General features: G+C 39.1%; 1 protein-coding gene across 3 annotated transcripts in view; it reads right to left on the bottom strand.

The window, feature by feature from the left end:
- Positions 1-27310, bottom strand: part of slc2a9l2 (solute carrier family 2 member 9, like 2) — a 92290-nt gene that overhangs the window by 31119 nt on the left and 33861 nt on the right. For all 3 annotated transcript variants that reach the window (XM_018700286.2, XM_018700288.2, XM_018700289.2), the window contains exons 8-11: positions 22238-22425; positions 17130-17240; positions 8139-8240; positions 7683-7758 (exon numbers count right to left, since the gene is read on the bottom strand). In XM_018700286.2, coding sequence (XP_018555802.1) covers positions 7683-7758; positions 8139-8240; positions 17130-17240; positions 22238-22425 — 477 coding nt within the window. The remainder of the gene's footprint in view (positions 1-7682; positions 7759-8138; positions 8241-17129; positions 17241-22237; positions 22426-27310) is intronic.

Below are 27310 nucleotides of genomic sequence, written 5' to 3' on the forward strand. Positions count from 1 at the left end.
GAGCTGACTCACTGACGTCTGTGAGCACAGTCATCTGAGAGGTGGATGAAAATAACTGGGGTGCTCCTGAACTGTACAATAACAACATGTCCATCAAGATGAGACAAACAAGATATACACTTGATGAAATATCAGCATGCAGAGGCAGCTACCTTTGTTACAATAGCACTGAAGAAGTCTCTTAAACAGAGCCATCTACTGCTAGAAACATTAGCATTATAACCAAGGTGTTTTTAGCACAGCAGCACCTAAATACTGCGCTGACCAATGCAGAATGCATAGCACACAGGTAAAATCAGGAAGCATATGTTTTTTCTGGTGTAATGTAAATATTGCCATTATTCTGATTGGTTGGTTTGCAGGCATGGGTCATAGCAGCAGTTACATTGTAAGAATTGGTCCTAAATTTCTGACACAGTCAAATCCACAAGTTATGTCTCACAGTGAAATTTAGGGAACACCATTTTGGATTGACGATGAAAGATTATATTGTTTAACCACATTAGCTTCAACTGAGACTCATCCAGCAAAGCCAATTTAATACGTGCAAGCCTGTGATTGTCATGATGAAAGATAAAAACAAACAAACAAATAAATCTAGTTAATTTTACAGACTTTACTCAAACTGGACTTCCTGGTTTATTCCTGGTATAATTCATTGTCTCACAGACGCCTTTAAACAACAATTCCCTACCAACACAGCTTCCTCTGTCATTTTGACAAAGAGCTGTTTTCAGTGCGAAAGCCTCCTCAGACAGAAAAAAGCCATGCAAATGATGTGAAAGGTCCACAGAGGATGCACAATTGCTGAGAATTAAATCCATGTAATTTATGCTGTGACAACAACTGAGCCACTGCTATCACGAAGAAGTGCAAGACCATGAGGCATGATGAAGCTGCACTAAATACCCAGTGAGACACAATCTGAGACTATTGATGCCTTCAGTGAGATTATTACCAGAGAATTACACTGAATACAGTATAAATCAAACTGACCACATTCATGAAAAGGAATTTTTGAAGATGAATTTGAATTTGCACATAACATTAAGACTCACCCTGGATACATCAAACATTCAGAAGCATCTGTTCTCAACTGAAAAATACTGCATGAACACAGTACGTTCATGACAACTAGTAACCTAAACCTAAAATCACATTAGGAAAACAAGAACCTCCCATCTTCAAAATCTCTACAGCAAAATGACACCAGAAGAAAGCAAAGAAGAACTTCTGTGATTCAGTAATTAAAGTAAAACTGAAGAACGTCATGCTGCAGGTGTTTGTCATCGTATCCTCACTGGAGCAGATGTTAAATTAAAGTGGTCTGACTTAAAATTGTCATACAATAAACGATGACAGAATCGTGAGGTAAAAGCTGCTGGTCTCAAGCTACTGAACACATCTGTGCATCTGTGGTGTCCTCCACTTGGGAAGACTGACAATCTGCAGAGTGTCGACACTATTCACTCATCAACAGAACAGAAGGAACAGCTCTCTGAGGACTACAGGAAAATATTTCTCCTCCACTCCTCATTTTCAGCAGGTTAATATTTTTTGACTTAATTCTGTCAGTGTGACAACAGCTCCAGCTGTTATAGTGCATACATGCATAATGTATACAGTGAATAGCACCAATCCAGTGTTATCGCATTCTCAATGCGGGATGCAGAAACAGAGCCATATAATATGATGCAGTTGTATCTGGTCTTGTTAGTTTTCATATATAGGTACCAGCTTTACAAGGGTGAGATATGTTTTTTCTCTGGTTTGACAAGGTGGCAAAATCTGACACACAGTAACAGCAGAGTCAGCAAGAAAATCTACAATTCCCAGTTAATGAGATGGCAGTGACAGCCTGCTGGGAGAGGATAATCTTTGAGTTAAGTTCAAAACAAAAACAGTTTGGATTTCTGAGTTCAGCGTGAAAAATAAAGTCTAAATGTCAGCTTTTAAAAAAATACTTTCAACAATTTTGGTCTGATAAATTCAGAAAACGGAAAGCCAGACAATGGAAATACAGGACTGGAACTATTCTGCAACTGTAACATAACCATTTCCATCCCTTACAACTTCAAAGTAGAATCTCCACACCATTTGTTTGACTGTCACCACTGAGACAGCCAAACAAATGGCTAGCTTCAGGAGCATATACAGTGAGCCCCACAGTGAACAGCCTCCAGCAGTAAAGGGACCCAATTAACCTTCACCAGAGATATCTACACCACGGGTGCTCCTCACAAGCTCCGCTGTTTGGCAGAAGAATGGATTTGCTTCTGTAGACAAGCGCTCCACTTGTCAATCATCTGACAAACCATCTGAAAATCTGCCTAACATTTCTCACCGAGGGCTCCAGCGGCTGCTCACGCCAATTAAAAGCCATATGTGTGCTGCACGTCAAAAAAAAAAAAAAAAAAACAGTACATAGGTTACTGTAGTTTGAGAAGGATGTCAGAAAATAAGTATTAGGTGAAACAGGGTAGGTGTAATAGGTAATTTAATGGTGCTTCAGCAGAAGCAAGAATCTGAATGTCACTGCTCTAGTGGAGAAACTAGGACTTTTATATGTTGCTTGAAATTGATTATTGAATTGAAGTGATTATTCACTCAAAATCTACCATTTGAATATCTCACACCTTACGGACCAACTTGATCTCAAGATAGTTACAATGGATTTCTAAAGAAATGTCTCGATTAACTCCTGTAACATTATGTACTTCACTGCTGCCCCTCTGTCTGTAATACTCCACAAAATCAATCATCATCATAGCACCATTCAACAAAATATAGCTTTAATATAAGTGATATATTTCACACTAAACTAAATTAACACTTATTTGGAGAAACCTTCTCCCAGTCAATAAAAGTCATATGTGCAGCCATCAAACTGACAAAAAGGCTGTTTTTTTTTTTTTTTTTGAGGAATAATCAGAGATAATTCCATCTTTTCAGAGGTCAAAACCAATCATTTATTTATACCATCAAGTATTGTTGTATAGTCTCATATAATATAAGTATGCCTTCAAGCAGTGGACCCGAAGCCATCCAAAAGCACTTAAAAACACATATTAAAGAGCCATTCCTTCATTACACTGAAGCTAGTGTAGTTTATTCTGAATCAACATTGTAACTGCATTATAATGAAGGAAAATGTCACTCAGTACAGTGATGTGTTTTTTATTGCTTTTGGACAACAGTGGTTTTCTATTGCACAGAGGAATATGTATAGACCAACAACAATTGCTGTTGAAAAACAATTTATCATGACTTATGGATTTCATTTAACATTTCTCTATAGTGCAGTTTTATGAGTTGTCTATTTTCCACGTTGCTTTATATATCTTGTTGTATTTAGCTCTGACACTAGCTGCTCTCTGTGCTCTACCATCTCAATTGTTTGCCCACATTCCCCAGGTTTGTCATCATCCATCATCAAGTGACAGGTGTGACTACCTGCGATATTAACCTTCAGGTGCAGAGGCCTTAAACAGAGCTCAGCCAGCCAGAGGTATAATTTGTCTCTTCCCTCGACTGTTACATATGACTTGAAAGATAAATTAAACACTGCTTATTAGTGAAAGGGGTCCTAATAATGTGGCTGCAGCTGTATATAAGGAGCATGCAAGGATAATAAGATAATAACACAGAGATGTGTCTGCTTGAAATTATTCTAACATGCCGACAATGAGTATGGGAGGCTTTTTATCACAACAGTTGGTGGGTGCTGCATGACAAAAACCTGTTATCTCGAGGTGCATATTTTAAAAATATGTAGTGCTCTGCAATTATGGTGTGTATCATTACTTAGGCATTATGTGTGGGCTCATTTGTACTATGAATATTCACAGAAAAAGGGGAAAATATACAATACGTTGTTGTCCCAATATACAGTATGATCACTGATGAAGGTGTTCTGAGAACTGAAACCCTGCCCTCTATTGCATGCAGGTCTGTTTTGAGTGAAGGGAATGAGAGTCCCAATAAGTAGACAATTATATGTCAACAGAGCAGTTATTATCAGACATGCATATGTTCTAGTCAGCGGCTCTGATGTGTCAGCTACATAAAAATGTGAGAATTCACGGAGGACGAGTGTTTATGAGCTGGTCACTTCCTGCACTTAACACATTTTCAAGAGTGTTGAACAGAAGTAGGGGGACACGGTACAGATGCTTTGATCATGAGCGAACCACCCCACACACACATTTCTCTTAAACTTTCAGAATATTAATTATTCCAACCCTGCTCTATTATACTGGTCAAACTTTTATCTTCCAAGACAGATCATATGTTTTTGTAATTAATAAATTCATTAGTGTGGTTAACTGCAAAACACACATGTTTAGTAGTTGTCATCAAAAACCAATAAAGTCTTAATGTGTGTAAATTACTTGTATCAAACGTTAACAAAAGCTGCTTTCCACTTTTGCAGTGTTTGAGTCAAATTCTTCCAAATCTTTGCTGGAGACCTCTTCCTGCTGCAGAGGGCAATGACTTGCAGTAAATTACAGTTTCCAGTACCAAGATTTTAATCTAACCTGTTTCATTCTAGCGTGTAATCACCAAGTAGGTGACAATGCAGCCACTTAAAGTCCAAGGACCTCCGGTATATCTGGCAAATTGCATTAGAGGAGGAAAAAAAATGTAACACTGGTTTTGCTCTTCAAAGGAGAGACCTGAGACACAGCGGAGACATTAAAACAGATGCCAAATTGGCCATTTGTCCCTTGGCCATTACCCTCTGGAGGAGTGCTCTCAGGGAAACTGATTAAGACCCACTGCTTTAATCTAACACCTGATTTTCACAGGACTAAGCTTGATAAAAGCAAAGCTAAAGCAGATCATAATGCATTATATCCAGAATGAATAGAATAGAGAGGAACACGCTGCGTAAAGAGCAGCAAACCAGTCTCTGCAATGCAAAGAGATACATTCAGTTTGCCACAGTACCAACTGTATAGCACTTACATACTGTACATACTGTAGAACTCCCACATATCTGCACATATGCACTAAATTTATTCCATGTGAGCGCCAGGTGATCATCTATAAACAATTAGCTGACTGATTTGCTTAAAATATGGATTTGGCATAAGTAGCTGCCAGTTATGAGCCTCCCCAGTCAGCTACCATAGCCACCAGTGAGTTTGTCATTAATATTCTGCTTACAGGGTGACGAGTGTGCCCACTTCTCTCTTGCCTATTACAGCCATATCCCAACAGCCAAACAAACAAACAAACAAACAAACAGGAGCCTGGTTTGGGTGCACAGGGTTAGTGAAATTAAATACAATACAAGCCAAGAGAACACATTAATGAGAAAAGACCACACATTCACAACCAAGTATACAGGGCTATGGAGTCAGATTCATATTTGATAATTATGTCTTAATAAACACAGAGATTCGCTTCCATAGAGTAATAAAGCAGAGGGGCACATCACAATTGATTTTGTGCTTACAGATGCACAATGAGAACAAGGACCCTCATAGTCCACATGTTGTTCAGCAAATTTTGCCATAATTGGCAGGCAGCTATCAGGCATCAAGACCCAAATGTAGATGAAATATAGAAAATCAGGAGAGTGGCAGGGCATCTGCAACAGGTCATCAAATTAGGGCTATAGGTAACAGAACTAACTGATGGAACACTGCAGCCATGAGGCAGCATAGATGATATGGCATAGAGTACTGAAAAATGCATTCTCTCTATATTGGAGAGCAGCTGTGCTGGCAGGGGGCTGATTACAAAGGCGTTCAGGTGTTTCACAGAGGCGAAAAATCACTAAGGAAGCCCAGTGGGCAGGTGTGGTATATGGCTACATTTGTACAATTTACAACACACATGAAGACAAAGAAGAAAGAGCGTGAGGCTGGTGAGACAGGTGGTGCAGAAAAAAAAAAAAATAGCGTGAGCAAAGAAATACGCATGAAAAATGAATAACGATGTTTATTTCATTACACCCGCTGCCATTCAAACAGTTTTTCCTCCAGGTGTGGGATTTACATCTTCTTGGTTCATGCTGCAGCTTGATGAGGCAAATTGCATCTCAGTCACAAAACAAGCCGAGGATGAGAGGATTTAGTAAAAAACCAACCTCTGCACCTCTGACATACAAACACGATGCAGAATGCACTGCCAGAGAACTATCACTATTATATTATCAATATAAGCCTTAGATAAATAGCTGGTGTCATTTACACTTAGTAAGAGATATGCAGTATGTATAATAAAAGTTATGATTAAAGTAATTGCTAAAATGATTGTAATTTCTTTTTATTGTGCATATCAGTAAATTGCACACAGATTATAGCTGCGAACTGAGTGATTATCGACATACTGCTGTCTCTAAATACAGTCATAAAAATGTGGGATTTGCTGCCAAATGGAAAGTGAAATTGCCTTTTCTAAACATTGCTATAGATCATTGGTTGTTTACAGAGATCTCTATCATGACATGACTAATCCCACATAATACTGACAGTGATTTATCTCTCTAGTTATTTGTAAGCACTACACCCTATCTCTCCAGGAAGGGCAGGTAGATGAAAATGCATATGTCTTAATTCCTCATTTCAAAAACAAAAATGGCCTCTTTTTTGTTTTCAGAGAGCCACATAATCTTTGTGTTCTCATAAAGCTGTGAAATATCTGGGCCAATGTTTGCATAGTGAAATGACTTGAGAGGAATGGTAGCCGCCTCATTTATCCACTCACAAGCTCAAAGCACTACTGGGGTTGTCCCTCATGTGAATTTGCTTCTCATCCCCTCCCAGTCATTCACCATTCCTGAGCAGCGAAGCACTTCGTTTGCTTGAGCGTAGCCATAAATCATCTCTGCGCAGAGGACATAAACGAGAAACCATCTGCACTGTCGATTACCACATAAGTGCACCTGAGCAAGGCACTGAAGGATCAAAGGCTACAGCGAAGGTGTTATAATAGAGGACAGTGGCATCGCTGTGCAGCCTGCTCTTGTGTGTGTATGAGTGTGTGTGGATGTTTCTCCTTTCTATATCTTCCTTTTCCTCTCTTGATTCAAGAACATCTATTGAAGGTTAAGGAGAATTAAATGTACACCCTGTAGTTTTCTGTATGTGATCACAGTGAGAGAGCGTCTGTTTTCCCACACTTTCTCCTGTGCCACTGTTCTCATCTCATGATACACTGAGGCACTTTGTTGGATAAGCGCTCCCTGGAGACATTATTATTCACAAAGAATGTACCTGGATGTGTGATGACAGCCACAACCTCACCTTGAAACTCAAAGTCAACCTCCCAGCAAGACCCACTGTGCACACTCACACTGTACCCAGTGCTGTGGCATATACAGTATATACTTAGTATGCTAATGTATGACAGCACCTTTCTGTGATTCTAATTACTGACACACCAGTTGAATGATTATTCGTATTGTTTAAGTAGTCTGAAAGCAAATTACAGCTCTGAGTCCCTTTGTCAGTTTTAAAATTGAGGACTTGAGCACAGCTGGTTCACTCGCATTGATTATTCAACAGTGACTTCAAAAATGTGAATGTCAGTTACTCTTTTAAGTGAGGTTTAGAGTGAAGTGGAGCACTAGGGAGGGATTGTGAAACAAAAACCATTCAAGTATAAAGAAAGTGAAAGAAAGAAAGATTAAGGAGGAAATCTCAGATAGACATGTTGGTCAGTGGTTTTACCTGGCCCAGAGCAAAAGGACGCGATCACAGCCAGTATACAGATGAAACTGAGGTAGGGCATCCACGTCACACTGTCCTGAGAGAAGAGAAAGAGAGTGAGATGACACTGCACTATATCCTATATTTTATGCTGTTTCAGCCAACATCCCCAGAACAAACAGGAGATGCAATCAATATATTCAAGACATTTCCTTTTTAGTATTGTTCTAATAAGCATTTATTCATCAAGGAATTGATCATATTTGATGCATATGACTGATGACTGAATATTATTTTCATGTTTTGGAGATTCAGAAATTCTGTTTTGCAGAGGTTGATGTGTAATTACATTATCTCCACAGAGTAGAAATCCCGATGGTGATTTGCTCAAACTATAATTGGACTGCAGTCCTGTGCACCTCTTCACTCACAATATGTCTAGAATGAGGTCAGTGAACAACAGGGAGAGTGGCTTACCTGGAAATTGAGGAACACTGTGAGCAGGCTGAAGAACACGGCCATGGCAGAAAAACCAAATATGAGGAGGGGCTTCCTCCCGATCCGTTCTATTACTAAGCCCTGGGGACAAAGTAAAAAACAGTATAATATAAGAGGCATTTCCAGGGGGCTGCTGTGTCACTGCTGCATGATTATTTTGAGATACTGCTTGTGGCAGTGGGATGATAATGTCAGTCGGTTGGTCAGTCTACCAGACTGAAATATCTCAACAACTGCAGCATGAATTATAATGGAATTTCATACAGATTATCATGCTCTCCAGGGGATTAGCCCGACTGACTTTGGTGATCAGGTGACCTCTCTTCATAGGATCACTATTGATGTTGACATTTTTTACTTCTAGCGACATATCTTGACAATTATTAGAAGGATTGCCGAGGAATTTGGTACAAATATTCATGGTGCCGTGAGGATGAATCCTAATCACTTTGCTGAACTTTTCATCTAGCATCAACATCAGGTTAAAATTTTAGTTTGCCCAAAAATACTTTACAAAAATACAAAATACATTCCCATCTGCCTGACCCGTTCTTTGGGATTAGACATGCTAACATGTCTTATTATAGCATTCATTGTTTTCGCAAAGCAAATGAAACATGTTGATGTGTGATCAATATGTTATCCTCTTTAGTGCATTTCCTCAGCTCTCTAAATCATATTGTGTGTGCCATATGGTAACATTACTGGAGCTCACAGTCCAGGACACAAAAATAAAAACTCATTTGAAAGGGATTTGCTGAAGGAAGGAGCAGCATATCACATTTATTTGCTTAACCCCTCAGGCCACTAGTAAATTCTACTGAAATAAATTTGGGGGGTGAAGAAAACCCTATATATAATGCATCATGTCGTGCGTACATAGTGACATACACATAAAGATTTACTCATACACAATACTGCAGGTGGCTCATCAATAATTCCACAGGCACCTCACACTCCGCCCAGGTGTTTTCTAGTTGGGTCCTGGATTCAACGTGGGATATAAGATGGTGACCTGACTCATTCACAGTTGCAATCAAGCCCATTCTGAACCCCAAGCAAAGCTCCAGCCACAGCCTTTCTCCATTGTGGCCTCAGAGCATTATTCATTGCACGCCAAACCAATGGGATTTCATGAGGTTGTGGAAGAGGTCACTGGTGTTTGTACAATATGTATCCCTGTACAGAAGGGCTGTTGAGTGGAGCCAGGGTGGAAGACATAACGTGAGGTGCTTTTCTAAGTGTGTGTATGTGGACGTAGGGAGGGGCTGGACAACCTCTCCACAAGGAAACGAGATCAAGACTTTTCCCACTGTTCCAAAGTATATGTCGGCTATTATTTTCTTATTTTGAGCAATTTCCCACTGGGAGCAGGTTATGCCCTAGAATGTATCTGCTTTAAATCTGGAGTGCATCCAAAATCATTGGAATTTACTGTGTGTGTGCGAGTGTGAGTGTGTGAGGGTCCCCACACATCCCACTGGTCCCTGAAGGCACAGGGCATTTCTCTTTCAGACACTACCCACACTGCAGCTGCACACACACACACACACACACACACACACAAGCCACCAGCAAAGCCGCAGCTCATTAAGGTCTATGAGGCCGAATATTCCAGCGAGTGTGTGTGTATTTGTGTGTGTATGTGTGTGGATGTGAGCCTTTATGATAAAGAGCAGTGACAGAAGTGAAGTGTTAGTTGTGCTGGTCGTCAGGCATTCACTCCTCCGAGAACACAAAGCCTTTTGAGAATCATACATTCACCCTTAGGCTTGGAAATGTGTTTTAGACGCTCATTGCTTCATGAAAATATATTCAAATTCACTGCTTCTGTGAGTTTTGACTGGCAAGCCATGTGCTGGCAGAACAATCTCCTATTACAGTGCTCAAATCTTCAGCTAATGTCCATGTATCAATAACACTGCCGGTGAGAAAGTCATCCCACTCTCTGACAAAATAATTGAAGCTATTGCTTTAATGACTTGTAAGTGCATGATGCAAGATGTTTCTAGGTCTTGGCCATTTTGTGCTCACAATAACCTAATGGAGTACAAATGAAAATGGATCAAATGACCTCTCTCTCACCAAATGAAAATAAACGACACAAAATCTCACTTCCTGGCAGACGTGACGGAGGTCAGACTGGCGACTTCAGCCCATCACGGTTGGCAGGACTAAAATGTCCAGTCATTATTCATCACATCAAGAGGCAGATGAGCCATTACAGACAACTGGCCACAGCTTGAGGCACCACTGGCCCTTCACATGAGCTGCAATCTCTCCACCATCCATTGTCAAAACCCTTGGGAGAGGCTTTGAATGAAGGAATCTGTCAGACTGACACACACTAATAATGACGCTTCGATTGTTTTCACACTCTTGACAACTGACACACAAATTACTTTGGGAGACAAAGATATTAAAGGACAACGCTGATGTGTTCAACGCTGGTGTTCTGCAGTCAGCAAGCGTTGCTGGAGAAATTAGAGAAGATATCAGAGACTCTCTTCCTGCCTTCAGAGGAAGTCATTTGCAGATAATCATATTTGTACAGCATGGAAAGACAACTTCCACCGCAGGCTCAAAAATTACTCAAGCTGGAAAATTCATCCAGAGTTAACAGGAGGCATTCATTTACTTCTGTCAGTGCAAATATTACTATCCTAGGCCTGCGTCGCCTATCAATTAATCAACTAATCTTAATTCTTTCACTTTAATTTGGAATGTGTCTTCTCATACCATAAGGTCAGTTTTTGTATTCCGTGATAGTTTGTTTGTATTTAGACTTCCATTTGCCAAAGGGCTACAGAGTGTGATGCCAGAGCCGGCTGCGTGTGATTTAATGAGTCGTGGCACACAGTCCACAGTTCTTGTGTGTTAGCCAGCCGTGTAGTGACAATTGTGCCGCAGTGAAAAGGCGATGGCCCAGTTGGGCACAAGTAAAGGGGGCAAGAGGTCAGAGGATAGCATTGTGCATTAAGTAGTCATGTATTATGCCTGTTTTTTTCATAATGTGTTTCAGGAAGGAGTAATAGCTGTGTTATGATCTGAATAAAAAAGAGAATATAAAAAAGTGTCAATGGCTTTAAAAGAGCTCAAGAAAAGGTCGAATGAATAAGTCCTTGGCTGATGATTAATGATGCATTCAGATGTAATGAGATGCACAATTCAACAACGGCATGAATGCATACAAAGCCAATGGAAAGATATGAGCAGATGCAAGCAGACATGAGCAGATAAAATGTTGCTCTGGGCGGGCGTGAATTGTGGAGCCTAACTTGTAACGCTAAGAAGTGACATCACTTCATTAATCTACAGTGCAAAAGGAGAGGGTCACAATGAAAAATAAGAGAAATGGTTCAGAGTTGGTGGTAAGTCTGTCTAAACTGTCACTCACACAGACACACTTTCAAACACACTTAGAGTCAGTGCATGTTAGAAAACCTGTGTACTTCAGTCCATAAAAGCAGTGGTCAAATTGGCGCACACACATACAATGAGGCAGAAATTTGCTGCACCTTCAGCCAATCTCAAGTACGGAGGCAGATTATTCCAAAACCTCTGTGACCCTGCTGTGGCAAAAGCCTCAACTCCTGTACTGAGTCTGTAACTAGGAATTACCAGCAGCATTGAAGGCACCAGCAGATGTGCAAGAAAGAAATTCTATCATACAGTATGTGGAGTCATCTGGTTATGTAAAAACCAATAGTGAAGATGTGTGAGATTTCACCATGCCTTACTGTTGACATGTGACAGATGTTAAATGGCACTTTCACCTTTATTTGAGTAGAGACAGTAGAGGCTGACTAAAAGTATGAAGTGTGTGAGAGGAAAATACACACAAAGCATCTCCATTACATGAAATGTGCTGTAGACCCTTAGACCACCAGGGCACAGTGAAACTACTGTTTCCTGCAGCTTCTGCAGTCAATGTAACATTCTTTTTGTAAATGAAAATTTTTATCTGTGACCATCCTCCAGCTGCAAGTGTCCACGTTGTTGAAAAATACATTAATTCACTGAAAAGGCTGAACTGACTCATCCATCCGGCCCATATATTTCACCCACTTATTTTGTTCAGTATTGCTGGAGCCTATCCCAGCATTCATTGTTGGACGGGAACAGGTTCCCGGTGTGTCACACGCATACTGTGGTCAAACACATTTTGAGTTTCCAGTTTATCTAACCTTTGTGTGGCTGGACAAAACCCAGGTGAACACCAGGTTTGGTGGCAGTGATTGTGGTGAGGGTGGGAGGGTGTTAAGACATTTACCATAATTTATTTTACACTACTGTAAAGATGGAAAACATGGCCACCATCACCTTTCTCTTTCTAGCAATACATGTACAAATCTGACAAATATGTCGTATTGTAACTGGCAAAAAGAATTAAATAATTAAGTCACTAAAAGCAAAGCCTTGATTAAAGATTAAAGGGTGGGTGGCTAACTGTTCACCAAACACACAGCTGACAGTTGATTTTAAGATAATTAACTCTAATATTTCTCCCTAAAACCTTTGGACAAGACTTTAGACTACCACTCACCTCTTACACAGGCATTTTCTAAACAGGAGGTCATCTGCACTGTCTGTTGGAATGCAGAAAACCTAAAGTCTTCAATTTCCAACCACTTTCTGCCTGCATTATTCAAACTCAAATCTCAAGGATTTAGCACTCAATATTCATGTGATGTGTGGGCCTTTGGTGCAGGTGAACATCCCTAAATCCCACCCCTCCACAGGGCATGGTGACCAGTGGCACTTGCAGCACATATGGTGGGTGGAATCTGGATGTATACATAATCAGTGACTATTGTGGGCCATTGTTATTCAGCAGTTTTCCTTCCCTTAAAAACCTGTGGACTCCATACCATAGCTGAGAAGTGGTAGGGTTTTACCATACAAGTTTACTGCATCAAGAAACTGATGTCCTTGTAACAGAGGTGCAAAACTGCCACGAGCAACTATAAGATTCCATTAATAAGCTGCTGAAAAAAAGAGGGTGTTAAATTAGCTCGGGACGAGATAACACATTTGGTTGCTTTGGTCCAAGGACAACCACTGCCTGTAAAAGTATACTGTTTAATGGTGTTACATTATTGAATTAAAGTATAAGTTTAGTCATTTATGAAATGAACCAATTATTGGATTATAGTGCATAGTGACAGCCAGGCACAGATGGCATCATAGGCACATTTGTTGAATAAAAAATGTTAAATGTGCACTTTCATCCCTTTTTGGCATGCGAAGAAAGGGAAAACCTACTTCACATATAAATTACACTGTGCTGGTTTTTGATCTGCCTTACAGTCACCTCTGTATACGATACCACATAGGCAAAGTCAATTTCACAGTAAGTTATCAAAATGCAGAATACTTTCACATTGCTAGCACCAATCAAAAACACCTACACAAGTAGCACGGAGGGATGGCTGATTGAAAATCCAGCTCCATAGCATGCAAGCACTGAATGCAAGAATCAAGCAACACAATGATGTTCAGGGGTAGTGGGTCAGTGGGAATAACTTTCAGCTACACTGACCACAAATCACATGTGCAGCATAGTTGCATTGGGTAATACGTTCATGTTCCCTGCTGAATGCACACAGCAAAAATAATTAATACGGTATCAGTCAAAACTCATTCTCTCTCAGTACAGGTCCAAACAATTCCTTGCTTGCTCCATTTAATAGAATATGTTGCATAACATTCTCTTTTTCACACAACAATCAACAATCCATAAGTGACAGCCCTCTTCTTCTGTCTTGTCTGCAATCACAGAGCAAATCTTAATTTCCCTATAGAGTGATACCAGGAAAGGTGGTGTCTTCTGGGTGCACCCAATAGCTGGGTACTCCCAAAACTCATTAACACCAAACTGCAGAGTGCAAAAAGACAACTAATCTTTCCTCACAGCTTTTTCAGCATGTTTACAGCGAGGGGCCAATTTTGCTGCTAACCGGCCCATGCACATACTAAGCTTTCTGTGGTGGCTATTTCTTCCCCTCCTTGTCAGAAATCATTGCCTGTGAGTCTGTGTGTGTTGGCAGCTCTGTAAAGGCGCTGCTAATGTAATAAGGTTAACAGCCAAATGCACCCTGTCGTGCATTCAATTTATCATATTAAGAAGCACATATCACAGGATTTAGGGATTAAACCTCATCTTTGAAATGTTTGCCATTTAAATGAAAAAAAAAAAAGTAAATTTTTAAAGCAGCCTATAGACTTTGATTTGAATATCATAAATATTTGAAGCTCCTGAAAGCACAAATCAAATTAATCTTTCTTATTAAATGTCAGAGTGTCCCTGATTGTGAACCTGAGGCTCATACAAATGGTTTCTCTTCAGTGGCAATGAAATATTAACACAGGTCTATAAAAGTCTTTGAGGTTGCACTCAAAAAGAAAGATGTCAACTGTTCCACTTTTTCCCCCCAAAGGAAATTCTATCTTGTAGATATTTGCTTTTTCCTGACAGTGGCTAACATAGTGTTACAAAGCAAACTTTGTGCAGGTAATGGTTATAGTATTGCTCGGCCATTCTACTGTACAGTATATGCTATACAGCATCATATGACATACTAAAAATTCACACTTCATGACAAGTAACTTGTTAGATTAACACATTCAGTTTTACAACTAATGGATATTTGAGTTTAATTTATTTGTTGTGTACACCAGTCAAACAACCAGTGGCTCATTATTATAAGAAGGGTGGTGAATAGGCTGTGGCTGACGAGGGAGATGTCACAGGTCTGGAGGGAAAGCTCTTGTCTGAGGGGTACATGCTGGTGTTTGAAGTTAGTCATCTGGCAGCTAAATCACTCAGTGGGATTGTCTCCCTGCTGAAGATCAAAGATCAACCTTAGTGTGCACAGGCTAGAGACAAATCACAGAAATAGATAGCATCCGTAAACAGGGTATTAACGAGCTAATTAAATGACAGGAGAGATGGGGCTGGGGTTTATTTCCCATTTCATTATGTGATGTGTTCTTATTGGAAAAGTAACAGGGAAAATCACATAGATATATAGTTATTAGATTACTAGAATATCAGCCTTTCGTGACCAAAAAGTACCAGAAAATAAAGATCTAGCAGACTTAAGTGGAAACTGCACTCAGTGAGTGAAATCCACTTAAGTTAATTCCTGTTTTTTTTTCTCTACCACATCTCAAGAACACAAAATTAGGCAAATCAGATCAACAAAAGCGACAGTCATTTTTGATGTCATTTGGAACATGATGAGGAAACAGTGTGTATCCATTGTGTTCTTTATAATTTGCTGTAATGTGATGTTTGAATTAAGGAGACATGCAGAGATGGATTTTTATCATTTATTCACTCTGTTACTGCTAGATGCCTGTGATGTCTTTGCTCATATGCTTGTTTGGATTCATGTCTCTGAAGAAAGTGAGATAATCATGTTAATTGTAACCAGATGTTCTGTGTTTCCATTGCAAGAAAGCCTCTCCTCTGGAATTCCTGTGCATGTGTTGTTTTTTTTGTCTTGAAAATACTATAAAAGTGAATTTTATTTTTCTGTAGTGGAGACTTTTCCTTCTGATTTAGGGTTGATAAGATTTCTCTCTTATATTGTATACACTACATTCTAATCTTCAGCCTGTCACTAGTTTGTGTCTTCATTTTATGTGTACTGAGTGTTTTGCTGACAATTTGCACCACAGTGAAAAGGAGGATGAAGTCTCCAGAATAATGAAAATCTGCAGTGTTCTCCTGCTTTAGTAGCCTCTATAACACTATTGAATAAGATGAAGTTAAACCTGCTCTAATTGATATATTTAGATCAACATGTGTGATGTGAAAGGGTTTACTTGTATAGAGAAACCTGCAGAGAATTATCACCGGGCTCCGCAGTTCCCCATCAGCCCTATAGAGCTTCATAGTGTCTTTCAGCTCATTGTTCCGATTTTACAGCCCACAGCTGCTGTGGTTCTGTGTTTTCAGAAGCTGTTATCAGCAAGACAGCTCTGATGAAGCTACTGCACTCAACTTGCCTTGCACCAAACAGCAGAAAGACAACGTTAGCTACTAGTGGGTTGGTGGACACCAAAACAGAGCTAAAAGGAGTGTGACTTACATTTGTCAGATTGCCATGAAAAGTGAATACTAATGCTGCTCTGTGTCGGCTGGATGTGTAAATATACAGAAGTTTGATAGCATGTTAGTCATATCAGCTTCACAAGGTGATAATATGTGAATGTTGTAATTCAACTTTCAAGTTTCATTGCTTCTCTCTCATCTTATATTCTTGTTTTTAATAGTAAGGACATCACCAGCATAATTAGAAATTAAATATCATTGACATTACAAGACATTACCAAACTGTATCCTATAGATCAGTAAAGAAGATTTAAATTAAATACAGCAAACTAAAGACTCATTTTTTCTGAAAGAACTTGTTTCAAAGCTGCAATTAACCATAGTCTCACACCACTCTACATCTCAGGAACACACGTCATCTGCAGCAGTTTACTGCTTGGAAATGGAAACTGTGACAGAGGCTATGCCAACAGAAACACTCCCACCAGCTAATTACTCTGCTGAGCTGTTTGAGATGTTCTCTGCTCCGTCATTTACTGACATGCCACCCAGAGCAGGACTGAAATCCTGCTGACAGCCCTGCCTTTTCTCATCAACTCCACTGTCAATGTTTGAGCAGTTTTCATCTGTGAGGTTCATCCACACCAACAAACTTTGGTCAACAGCATCAGGATTACTTTGTCTGCGCACGGCAGATCTATGCTTTTCCACCTAGGTCATTCGTGAAAAGGATTATTCAGAGGACTGTTCTATAACAACAGCAGTGTAAATAGCTATAAATACTCCAAATAGACTTAAAACAAATTTATCTTGCAATATTGAGCTGCTGGTGGTACAAAGTTACAGTAATCTGCTGATGGTAAAACCTCTGACAGTTTTGGTATTGATTCCAAAGTAGCAATACTTACCGAAATTATGGCAGCCAATGTCTCTATAGCTCCAGTGCTCAGTGTGATGTAGGGGAGGATGTTCTCAGCAAAACCCGCTTCCCGAAGGATCCCATTAGTGTAGTACCAGATCTGTGAGAAAACAAACCACATTTCACTGATCTTATATACATATTACACATAAATCTGCATGAACAACATACAATTTTATAGTAGGTAGGTTTCATTAAAGACATTCAGGCCATCTCACTGGCTTTAGAATGTGTAAGCAGTTGAATAATCTCATAAAATGTATTTTCCTATTAGATTCAAACAAAGTTAATATTATTAGTTGTGGCTGAATTAACGTTAGCTGTTTACTTCGGTCACAACAGGGTGCAACATTTTGTCTACATAAGAAGCCACAAGAGGCACATTGTGTGTTAGGCTGCAGAAATGCAGATGACATACATAGTAGAACTGTACCTAAATGCATCCTGTGTGGACACTGAGGTTACTAAAAGTGCTGCTGCTGACGTGCTGCTTTATACACAGCCTGTGTAGACATGGTATAAATTAAAATGAATTACTGCAAATCTTATCCTGGTGTGAAGGCTCCCAACCCCCCCGACAAACTGTTGAAACTACACTTCAACAATCTTCTACATGAAATGATAGCCCTGCCCAATTCTGAGTCTTGTTATTTTGCTGCCAGTGCTCATACTGTGCAGCACTGACTTTCTCCACCAACCGAAGCTAAGAGCTCCTCTCCATCTGCTCTCCTCACAGCATCCTTACCCTTGGCTTTATCCTTCAAAAGGAAAAAATCCTGTCATATTTAATTCTTTAAAAACTTGAGCCTGTAACATTGTGTATTTTTTCTCCTTTAGATCAAAACTTTCATTTCCTAGCATCACTGCCAGATTCAGCTTTTAAACTGTGGAGGGCCTAAAGGCATTGGGTCTCTTAGAAACCTCTATATTAATGTTACCTTTGCCTCCTTTTCTAATCTGCAAGAAAGGTGTAATATTTCCAATTCTCAGTTTTACACTTATGTGCAAATGAGGGATTTTTATCATGTCTAATTAGTCAGTTTCCTCTTTACTGAGCAATACTTCCCTGGATGATGTCCTCACTACAGACCCCTGTGATCAGGGTGTTATTGCCTGTTTATATAAAATAATGATGCTCATATCAGAAACCTCATTAGAAATAATCAAAGATCATTGGGGGGTGAACATCAAGGTTAAGATGGATGAGAACACTAAATACTTGTACAGTATAATACAGTGTTTGTGCAGTTGAAATTCCTTCATCTTTCTAAAGAGAAACTTGTATCCTGAGGTGGATCCCCAATATATATATATATATATATATATATATATATATATATATATATAGGCATATATATAGGCATAATAGACAAAATGCAACTGACGTGCCATTACACTTACATACATTACATTCTCGACACTTTATGAACACCATGACTGGCTGTAATCTCTGCATGTGTGGTAGACTGATTTCATTGTTGGTTGGTTGGTCACTGGTACCAGTTTGGAAACAGTGAATTAAAAAACATGTGGATGGATAAGCTGTGGATGTAAAGTTCTTTAATGGTCCGTAATTTAAAATTCACTGTGAAAGAGGTTAATTGATTTATAACGATCATGAATATACCTGTCAGATGAGTTAATCTGTGATCTACCTGTTGAACCTTTGAAGGATGATCGTGATTGATTAGTTATGCCTGCAGAGATCGAAAGGGGGAGCCCTCAGCCATGATACTTCACTTCCAATGAAGCTATCAGACAGAAAGCGTCATGTCTGAGCATTTTTATTGATATTTCCCCTTTTCAGGTATGTTGTACATGCTTCAGCCTTAAAGAGTGTTTTGTGTACATGTTATCCTCGTTCTGAGTGTTTTTGGAGCGTTTGTTTAATAGTTAAATTCTTGGTTAACGTAGTAGCTACTCCAAGCTAGTTTAACCCCGTCCTCCGGTAGGAGGCACTGAGCAGCACCTCGTTAAGCGTGCATGTGAGGCGTATATATTGTGATGTGTCAAGCAGTGAGAGACATTTAAAGCAGAATGTTGTTAGTGTGTATGTGTATTCTGCTGGTTATTGCTGCATTTGCAAGTTCATGCCGAAGCAACTATACAAGAAACAGTAAAATGAGATTAGAAATGAGGATGGTGACAAATACTAAGGGGAAGATGTTTTGTATATGTTTTGTTTATTTAAAATGCACCTAATTGTATTATTATTATTTGTATTATAATTTGTATTATTTCATTTTATTTTGTTCATTTAAAGGGCAATTTTATGAATAACTGAAGAACTGTACAATATACAGACCTGTAAATAAATAATAGTGGAAAATTGTGAAATGTAACTATATATTTTTTCTATATTGTTATATTTATGTTTGAAGAACTGCTCTCAACGAAGCTGCCGGAGAGGAAGCCTTGTGTCTGAGCATCTTTATTGATATTTCCCCTTTTCAGGGTGAAACACATTCTGTCCCCCAGCCTATGGTCTGCCTTATTCTCCCCACTAGTCCTTTTTGACAGGTAACAAAGGGAGTAGAAAACGGCTACACAGTTGTTAGAAATTTTAAGTTATCAATTGAAGCACTGACTCTGTGACATGGAATATTTCTCAGCTCTCAAGTTAGCTGAAACATCACCAAGTCATTTTAAGGCTGTAATATTTACTGGAATTGTTTGACTGGTCTGTGTGGGAGAATAAAGACCTCCAGAGTGATCTAAATTATATTCCATTCCATTTTCTGGGATGAAAATGTATGTAAATGAAGCCATGTTCATATCTATGATAATTTAGATGAGCTTTTGTGATTTCTAGGCTTCCTGTATAGTGAGAAGTCCATCAACCTATCAAATATGAAAATTAAATCATGGAAAAATTAAGTACAAATATTTATGATATTCACCCTGAATATAAATTTGGAGACAAACTAACCACTTGCATGTCTTGCATACAGCCATACAGCCTTCTACAGTCTTTTGATTGTATTCTTCTCACTAGTAAAGTCTTGATAGATACATAGAAGTTTGAAGCTGCACCTTTTTCAATAGAACAGGAGTTCACCTCTCTGCTCTACACAGACTTAAACCTGCAGTGCTGAGCTTCTGTCTCCCCCTTCTTGTAATGAGAATAAGTACAATCCTTGTTTGTCCTTATTGTCAATTGTTTTCTTATATAGACTTCAATCCTTCGTCTGCACAGCTTCAAAAACATTTCTTGGATGTTTCCTAGGTTTTTCTTCCATACTCCCAGTTACTGTAGCCCATTCCATCTCTATCACTACAGTTGTTCTTCTCTTCAGTTCTAGCAAGCAAATTATTACTGGTTGACGTAAAAGGCATAGCCACCAGTGCACCAGCGCAGGAATGTTACCTCAGACAAGACATTTAAAACTCTCATATAGTGCGAAATACAGAGGGATTTACCAGGTACTGATAAGCTTCATTTCATTTAATTTATGTGTTAAAGTCCCACATTCCAGTGCCCATCTTTAAAGGCCAGTTCCTGTCCTTGGAATGTAAATCATCTGAAGTGAGTATTTCTCTATTCATTGTTGCTGTTCTCTTTATTTTAGGTGGTGGATGGCAACAATAAGCAGCAACTCTTCTCCTCATGCAGAGGGACTGTTGGCACCTATGGGCCCAAGACTGAGAAGGTAGGTTCCATAATTTGACATTAGTCATTACCACCCACCAACTGCACTGTTGAGGATGGTTAAGCATCTCATTGTGTCAACAAAGTGCACAGTTCATAGTGAGTCACAGTGACTTGACCATGCGCACAGATTCTCATACACAGTAGTAAAATCAACCAACACTAATTAGGGTGAGAAAACTGTCTGCAAGAGCTATTATTTATGATGAATGTTTTTATACAGATTTATGAACCTTTTATAACAAAAAGTAGATGAAAAAAATTTATTACTTTGCACATTATTTCTAAGAGACCCCAAATATGGGGTCACACCTGTGCATGCACAGACCCAGAGGGACACTGTTTGCAATGTGCTGCCACACCTGGTCCACTGTGGTGGTATTGATTTTTTTTAAAACGTTTTTTTGGTCACTGTCAGGACTGTGATGGGACAGCACACCCCAGCGGTTCAGCAGCAAACCACCAGCCCTGTAATCATTGTCAAACAACCCCACATACAGTAGCTGGTGATTTTATGCAGAATGCTTTGGCTTATACTAAAATATCTGAAACATTCAAAAAGGCACTTAAATGTTCATCTATTTGTGACTTATTTTAATACACTAGGGAAATAGATGAGGTCATATGTGAAGAAGAATTAAAGCTGCATGTGTTTTTTTTTTTTTTTTTTTTTTTTTTTTTTAGACAGTAGCTCAAATAACTATGTGTACTGTGAAAGGAGTTGCTCATAGTGATGGACCCATCACTGGCTGTAGTTCTCCTCATTGAGTTTTAGCATCTTTCAGCTCATTAGTTCGTTTAGATTGTGACTGCTCTCATCAATCTTATTTCCACATGCTGCAGGCAGCTGTTTTCAGAATAATGGTTCTGATAAACCCAATGTCCATGACTTGCCCAGCACCCAATGGCAGACAGATGCATAGTCAGCAATATTGCTCTTAAGAGTTTTTGGAGACCAAAACAGGGCTAAAAAATAATGAATACTGAACTTAAAATATTTATTTGACAGCTGGATGTGCTAACATACATCCACTGTAACAAATCTGCAAGGAAACAATATGCTAGTACTGTGTCTTCAACTTTGTTTGCTTCCCCCAAGCGGCCAAAAACATCAAATAATGCAGCTTTAAATATACTGAGCTGTTTGCCTGAGAAAGCACTGGTCTTTCTCTTATTTGAGTCTCTCATGTAGAAGAGGAAACAGTTTTTGCCTTCTTGTCGTGTCACTAATGTAAATCTGTCCGCCAAGGCCCAAGTCTAAATAACAAGGTTGAGGTGTAACTGCAGGTGTGACAGAGAGTCTTCAGCAGAGTCTCCAATATATGTTTTTTGATTAATAGCAAATGAATTCCTGGTTTTTTAAATTAAGGGTCCTCTGAGCATAAAAAATAGGATTTTAGTGAAAATCTGGAAAAAGTGAAATATAATAATTATAATCTGCAGCTTACAGCGTTGAGGCCACAGAGCTGATAACAGGCCATGGTGATGATAATGGTGATGAGCTGCCAGCGAACAGCTGGGCTCCTCAGCAGCTGTAACACAGAGACGGTGTGTAGGTTGTCCTGAGCTCGAGTCTCCGCGTGGACCTCTTCCAGCTCCTGGGACACATCCGTCTTCCCCAAAAACCTCTGGAAGGCTGACACACAAACACGCACACACAAATGCTGGGTTAAAAATATCCAAATATATAAAAAAAAAGGTTTGAGAGCTTGAAAAACAACCATCCTGCTGAAAAAAAAAGAACAGAACAGAACACCCTCACAAATGGATCAGTTTGTCAAAAACTGAACACAGTTTTAGAGTAAACTGAGACAGAATTCATCAAAATTCAGTACAAATTTAAATTGTGTCATGCAATTTGTGTGTAAACAGTAAGACCTCTTAAATGTGGATCTCTCTTAAACCAAATCAGCTGTTTGTACAGCTTCAAATGTTCAGACAATGCACAGAATGTGTGTTGATGCGAACAATGAATGTGAACATAACTGTTTATTCACAAGGAAATCCCACAAGGGACCTTTAAACTGTAGTCAAAACAATATGTGGCATGTCCTAAGGCTACATTCTGGTCCTGTCATGTTCCCATTTTAAATGCTTCCTCTGGGAAGCGTCTGCAATGCAGATGACACTGTCTGAAAACCACTGTGATTTAAGCAGCAAAAACACAAACACATTTCAGGAACCCTCCTGATGAACATGATGACTTTTCTTTAAACCCTTTGCATTTTGACTCTATCCTACTTGTGTAACAAGTTAATGCAGATGTAATATTATCTCACCCCTAATGTTAGATGGATAGATCATTTGACTGTATTCTTCTCTCAGTAAGAAGGCTGAACAAAGCTTTAAATCAGAAATACACACACAGTTTCTGTGTGCACAGCTAAAAAGGTTTCAGGCAGTCATCTGCAGCCTGGCCAGTGAACGTTGCCTGAACTTGAATGTGATGTACTGGAGGGAGTAAGTGGGTGTAATAACGCTTCTTCCTTCACTTTAATTCTTTCTCCTGTAAAGCTGAATCTCTGGGGTTATGGGTAGTCAAGGTTGGTAGGCTACAGGTTAAGAACATGACCCAGAAAAGCATGTCTCTATGCACAGATAGGAACAAAAAGCAGGTCATTAGGATGAGTTGGATGGCACACAGTGTGGACAGTTACCACCCAAGAGACAGGAAGACCTCCAAAAATAAAGGCTGGCCTATGGTCTCCAGGGATGAATTGTGCAGCATTAGTAGAAGGCAATAGTTATAAAGAGTGGTTATCTGAGTTATCATAGCCTTCCTGACATGAATGTGCATTAATTTATGCATTGCATTGCTGACACTTGATTGGCTGATAATTTCATGAATAAGCAGCTGTGCAGGTGTTCCTAATAAAGTGCTCAGTGAGTGTATGTTACATATATTTTGCCTTTTCTGTGGCAGTGGAGTAATGGGCTTCTATGTGCAATTTTGAGGTTACATAATTTCTGAATGTAAAATTGCATCAAATGTGCGAAACAAGTACCTCTCACTGCTGTTGAGAAGTAGACAGAAGTGTTATGTTTACCTTTCTAAAAGGAAAAATTCAGTCCTGAAACACACTTTGTACCAGTAATGACCCTTTTAAGCCAAAACATTACAAAATGTTTTGTATAACTAGAAGTATTTTATGTCATCACAGCATAAACTGAAACTCTTGTTTTTACATAAGTAATTCATATCTACATACTGGTTTTTGTTTTAAATGTTACTAAATTTATATTTATCTTATTTATTTTACAAGCACCCAGTAGCAATGAAAACCATCATCAAAAGAAAATTTACAGTGATGAACCATAAGACAATGGAGGAAAGGGGAGAAAACATCCATCATGTTACACTAATCTTTACAGTAATTTGATTAAGTTACCCATGAGATCTTACCTCTGCATAATTATTACATAGACTAACACATGTAAATAAGTACTCAGTTGCATCTCCCTGCTGACAGAAAATATGGAAACATATGGAAACCTGCTGGACTGACTCATACTGTGGGTATCAGTAGTGTGGCTTGGTATTGATGTTAATAACAGTATGGTGGGATGTGCAACGATGGCGTTGTCCCCACGGAGGCAGCCTAGTTTATTTTCCCTGCAGGGGGACAGTGGGGCCTCTCTCTATCTAACTGTTGTGTCCTGAGTCCTCGCTGTGCCAAGAGGGGGATGGATGTAGCACAACAAGGAACCTTTAAATGACCATACAACCTGACTGACAGACTGACAGCATCACTGTGGGAATAAAAACTCTTACTAATACAGGTGTGAAAAAGCCAATACTTAAAGAAGGTCTGAAAGGGACTGGGTATATGAAGGCATTTTTTTCACAACATGTCCCTTGAAAAGACCAAAATCAATAATCCATCTCCCAGTAGTTACCAGTTCTACTATCCTGTCTGTGGCACCCCAAACCCACTGGTTCCTGATGAAGATGTAAATGTACATCTTTAATGACTAGTATATATTTTCATTTTTGAAAAAGGAATAGTAATCTCCTGTATCAGCTGGCTAGTGTATCATTTCCCCTAACAAGGGTAAAGGAATAAGATACACAGACAATAGTTGTTAGTGGGATACATTTGTTGTTGTCTTTTTGTGAGATTTGTTAGCAATTACAAAAATAAAACATCACCAGCCTTATTCTTTTAGTTTGGCTGGGTGGTCCACAAAAGAAGTACTTTTAGAAAGATGCAAAAAGGATAACATATAGCATTGGTTGGGTAATTTGGTGGGGCAAAAATAGGAGTGTTAGCAAAACCTCTTCATGGGGAGTTTGAAACCATACAGAAGCTGTTAGCTCAAAAGTAATAAAACTGCTGGATTCAATCCCACACCTTACTGTAAGTCAGAGACTAGTGACCTTGGCACCCTGCTTTCAGCCACTCTGACAAATACAGAGAGAAAAGAAAAACAAACCCATAGTATAATGTCTGATGACTTCTTATTGGATGGGTGTGCTGAGAAGATGAGGCCTCATGTCATATATTTTTTTATAGCTCTAGTCCTGGCACAGTAAAAAGTGAATTTATGTTTTGTGTTCATTGGTAAGCCCAGAGCTGAATAAGGAGATAAACTCAGAAATCCTGAATACAGTGGAGTCAAGACGATTCTAAAATTAAGAGCAGTTTTGCAGTCACATTGACAGCCTTTAATATAAACATTTATTTCATCTTCAACCTCTGTAACCTTTTAATGGAGGGCAGATATATGACACGACAAGAGACGAGATGGGGTGTAAGAGAACATGCTGTTCCTGTCTGACATTGTATGATGATGATAGGACACTACAGGGCCACCCCTCAAGATTTGTGCGATGTTGACAACTTTTCCCCCAACCGCAGCGCTGTAACACAAGCCAGCAACACGGATCTGCAGCTCTGATCAGACTCGTGCCAGCAAAATGTTGCAGGGACGACGTGAGGGGAAGTTTGGGCAGGATGCCCTTTACCCAGCCACTCATCTCCTCCTCAAGGAGCTATTCACACTGCCAGACATTGTCAGCAGTTGTCAAATGCTCACATAAAGCACCAGACAGGAGCAGATTTTTCCAGCCCCATATGTTACCACCATATAGCAGCAGCACTCAAATAGAATGAGAATTCAGCATAACCTTTAAAGATAATTGGATGTGTTCACAGACAATGTTGACTTGCTAAGTTCTCCATTTGCTTAACTCTCTTTTTGTGTTTTTGCCAGTTAAAAAGAGGGGGGGGGGCTTTTCTCCATTCTAATTTGCCGAGCAGACTCAAGGTTGGAATTATTTATTAGATGAGAGCAGCTATGAAACAAAGACAGATGGCAAAAAGAGAAAGTGAGCTAAAAATAAAAGTGCTCCATCAAGTGCAGTACAAGCACCATCCTTGAATTCACAGAACTTTAACAATAAAGTTCGAAGATTCACTGCAATGCACAGAGTTACACTTGTTTTTCAAAGAGCATTTACGAACAAATTTTCTTTTCCTTTTGTAAAGCATCTGAATGCTTCCTCCACCATTGACAGTCACACAATAACACAAACAAACTAATCAATCGAGGCGGCAGTATTCCAGCAGCTACTATGTTCTGTTATGAAAAATCACTGTTTTTGTCAATGGAGTCTGGCAGAGATTTAAAACAATATTTCTGGTTAAACAAAAAGGAAATGGTTGATCCCTGTAGGAATCCTCTCCATAATGTTTTCAGATGCTTATAATAACAATCCAAGCCTGTGGCACCTGGCATTATTGTGTGTGTGTCCCAGTCAATCATTTACATCCAGAAAGATGGGAAAATAAGGTGCAGGCTAGAAAATACTGGAGTTATCCTTTCTACTTCCAAAACTTCAAAAGCAACAGGTACGCACTATTTATTTTGTGTGTTTGGTGTAGACATTAGGGCCCCATTTACGCCTGGTATTAACACGTGATCTGTATCTGGATACATTATCTTGGCAGTGATGTTCTATCCATGACCCTATATACACCTTCACTTTCATGTACAGTGTATTATAATATATTATATTACTACCATTGTACAGTATATATTCAGGACATTGTTTAACTGTGGGTCTATCTCTTTTTAAAATTCATTTTCATGCTTTATTTAGTTTAATTTTTCCTATTTATAATCTATCCTTTAATTGTATTGTTTGTTGCCTACCTCATTGTTTTTGTGATTTATGTGAGGTGGTTGGTACAACACAGTAACTTTGCTAAGATGGCACCAGATCTATTGTAGATGTACATAGTAAGGATGCAATGCCAGATTAATTGCCACAAACATATTTCAGGATATCTAAAACATCCTTTCTTGCATAGAATATCCAACAAAATATCTTATTTAATATGCTTATACTCTTGTGCATCAATCAAAACTGCTATACTTTTGGTCTAATTTTCTTCTTTTGAATATAAGGACATTGCCCTCAAACACTTCAAAGCAAATCAGTTGTTCCTCATTAATTCAAGCTGGTGCATGTCATGCCGCAATCTGATTTTAAAAACTTAATGTTTCTATCCGGTATT

The sequence above is a fragment of the Lates calcarifer genome, linkage group LG12 (genome assembly GCF_001640805.2).
Source record: "Lates calcarifer isolate ASB-BC8 linkage group LG12, TLL_Latcal_v3, whole genome shotgun sequence".
Classification (NCBI taxonomy): Eukaryota; Metazoa; Chordata; class Actinopteri; family Centropomidae; genus Lates; species Lates calcarifer.